At 36.3% G+C, this 2810-nt stretch overlaps 1 protein-coding gene across 1 annotated transcript; it reads left to right on the forward strand.

Moving 5' to 3' along the window:
- Positions 1-1218: 1218 nt before the first annotated feature.
- On the forward strand, positions 1219-2199 carry LOC141695607 (uncharacterized). Its single transcript, XM_074499842.1, has one exon. It carries the CDS (start codon positions 1219-1221, stop codon positions 2197-2199), a length of 981 nt encoding a protein of 326 aa, XP_074355943.1.
- Positions 2200-2810: the final 611 nt, after the last annotated feature.

Below are 2810 nucleotides of genomic sequence, written 5' to 3' on the forward strand. Positions count from 1 at the left end.
TTCGTTATCTTCAGCTTTCGTGTTTCGTGTTTTTCAAGAAAATATCGTTTAGAGGGTCAAAAAGAGTAAATTCAGATCTGGTCAGGCTTTGAGGTAAGTACCTTTTGACTTACTTTTAATTTTCGGAAAAGATATTTCAATTCTGTTTTTGATTTCGTATAAGATATAAGAACTGTGATTTCGAAAATTATAAGGTATAAGTATTTGTGAATTTTAGAACCCAGTCTCTACGTTTTCGAACCGTTCGTAATTTACGCTATAGTTCCGGAACTAGCCTTAGATACCCTTAGTAGGCGCACAAGTGTGCAACTTTAGATACCTATTAAGGGCGCGTAATTATTGAACTTTAGATGCCGACCACTGGCAAAGTGTGGTATAAAGAATAAGAATAAGAATTAGATGCCGGCTACTGGCAAAGTGTGGCCGTAGATCAAGACTGTGGTATTTATAAGAATTATCGTTTCGTTCTGTTTTATTCTGCTCAGATCTGTTATAAAATCTGTACTGTTATAAATTCTGCTCTGTTCTGTTTTAAATTCTGAATTTTAAAATATAAAACTTTGGGTTGGATTTATTTTAGAAAATGTTTTACAAAATTATTATTGTTTTAAGAAAAATCGTTTTATCAAAACACCCATTGTTTTTCTGTTTAAAAGTTAGTCAATTTGTACTTGCTGAGCTGTGTAGCTCACCCCTTTTAACATTTCAGGTTCGGAATTTGGAGCATATTAAGATTAAGGAATGAGAACTATGTGGAGATCTGTGCTGCTTCGTTTTGTGCTATTTGAATTAGAATAAAGATTTTGTTTTTAGAGAATAAATTTAATTATCTGTTAGACAATTATTATCGGATTTGTGGAGCTGCGTCTCTATTTTTATGATTTTGATTATTGAGTTTGACCGCTGCTTTGAATTTCGTGATCTATTAGAATTATCGAGTAATAATATATTTTATTTTTAGTTTTCGATTTAGAATTTAATAGTCCGGAAGTGCGGGCTGTCACAGTTGGTATCAAGAGCAGGCTGTCCTTCGGAGTGTATTAGGTATGGGACTAGTACATTCCCTAGGATGAGATCCTTTAGACTATCGTATAGGTCTTAGAAAATTATTTTGGATTTAGGGCATTTATTTGTGTGATTATTTGATATGTTTGACTTTTGTGTTTTTTTTGATTATTGACTATAAGTTTAGAATTTGTTTTGTGTGTTCTAGTAAAGATGGATGGAGAAAATCAGAACAACAATGAAAATCAGGGCAATAATGATGAAGGAGGAAACGTCTTTGACCAGCTGGCTGAAACTCTAGCTGTACTTGTGAATCAGCAACCGAAGCCCAACATCGTCTCTCAATTCAAGCGTTTGAACCCGCCAACTTTTGATGGAGCTACAGACCCGGCTATCGTTGAGATGTGGATCCAAGAGATGGAAAAAGCTTTCGGACTTCTGGGGAGCAATGAGGAACAGAAGGTGACCTTAGCTGTGTACCAATTGCAAGGAAGCGCTTACGACTGGTGGCTTATGGAAAAGAGGAAGAATGAGACGACAAATCTTGAAGAAAATCATGAACCGTACACTTGGGCAAAGTTCAAGAAGGCTTTAGAGGACAAGTACTTTCCGAGAACAGTTCGTCTGCAGAAAGAGAGGGACTTCATTCGACTTCAACAAGGTGGAAGAACCGTCATTGAATACGAAGCAGAATTTGCAAAGCTTGCGAAGTACGCGTCGACCCTAGTAGCAGATGAGAGCAGTCGAGCACGAAGATTAGAGGAGGGACTTCGAAGTGACATCAGGAATTCAGTGGCGTCGTTTGAACTTCAGACGTACGAGGCTGTCCTCAACAAGGCGTTAGTGATCGAAAGGGGCTTGGCAGAATCTGAAAAGGCGTCTGGCAGTTGGAATAAGAGGCGGTTCACTCAAACTAGTGGGCAATCTTTTCAAGGGGGACCACTCAAGAAGCCACACGTGTACGATAACATCGGGGGTCAAGGTGATCGAGAGACGTGTACCAGGTGCGGCAAGAATCATCCGGACAAAGTCTGTCGTTGGAATACAGGTGCTTGTTTTCATTGCGGAGAAGTAGGACATAAGATTTCGAATTGTCCGCACAATCCGCCACCGCCACCAAGGAAGGAAGCAGATAACAAGATGGGCAAAGGACGTGTGTTTCAGCTGACAGGAAATGACAACTATCGCAATTAAGGTATGATTTCTTTTCTTTAGTGACTTATTTAATTTATTTATGTTATGTGAATTTGGGGACCAAATTCTTTTAAGGAGGGAAGAATGTAAAATTCGTAATTTTATTTTTAATTTATTTATTAGAAATTAGATATTAATTTGTCTAGATAAATATTTTAAAATTAGAATATTCTGAAAACATTTTGTGCAAGGTAGTTGATTTGTGAAAAGATTTGTTATTTGTGGAAATAAGTGTAAGAATAATTTAGAAAATCGAAATTTTTTTTAGTTTAGGTAATTGTGTGTATCAAATATTTTATTTATGGAATTTACTTGGAGAGGTTGTAAATCTTTAGGAGGAAATATTATTATTTCCTAGTTGAGATATAGGGTTTTGTATCGTTATAAATACACCATATTCGTATTCCTTGTTTTTATCATTAAAATTCGTAGGACTTTCTCAGCAAAAATCAGCTGTCTTGTAAAATTCGTAGAAAATTCATCGTAAGTCAGAATTCAGTGATTCTGGACTTTTCAGAAAGGTCTTTTCGTTATCTTCAGCTTTCGTGTTTCGTGTTTTTCAAGAAAATATCGTTTAGAGGGTCAAAAAGAGTAAATTCAGATCTGGTCAG

This window comes from Apium graveolens, chromosome 11 (genome assembly GCF_009905375.1).
Source record: "Apium graveolens cultivar Ventura chromosome 11, ASM990537v1, whole genome shotgun sequence".
Taxonomy (NCBI): Eukaryota; Viridiplantae; Streptophyta; class Magnoliopsida; order Apiales; family Apiaceae; genus Apium; species Apium graveolens.

Bases quoted from the DNA above. Each gene is read 5' to 3' on its own strand.
- LOC141695607 (XM_074499842.1), top strand. From the start codon at position 1,219: ATGGATGGAGAAAATCAGAACAACAATGAAAATCAGGGCAATAATGAT.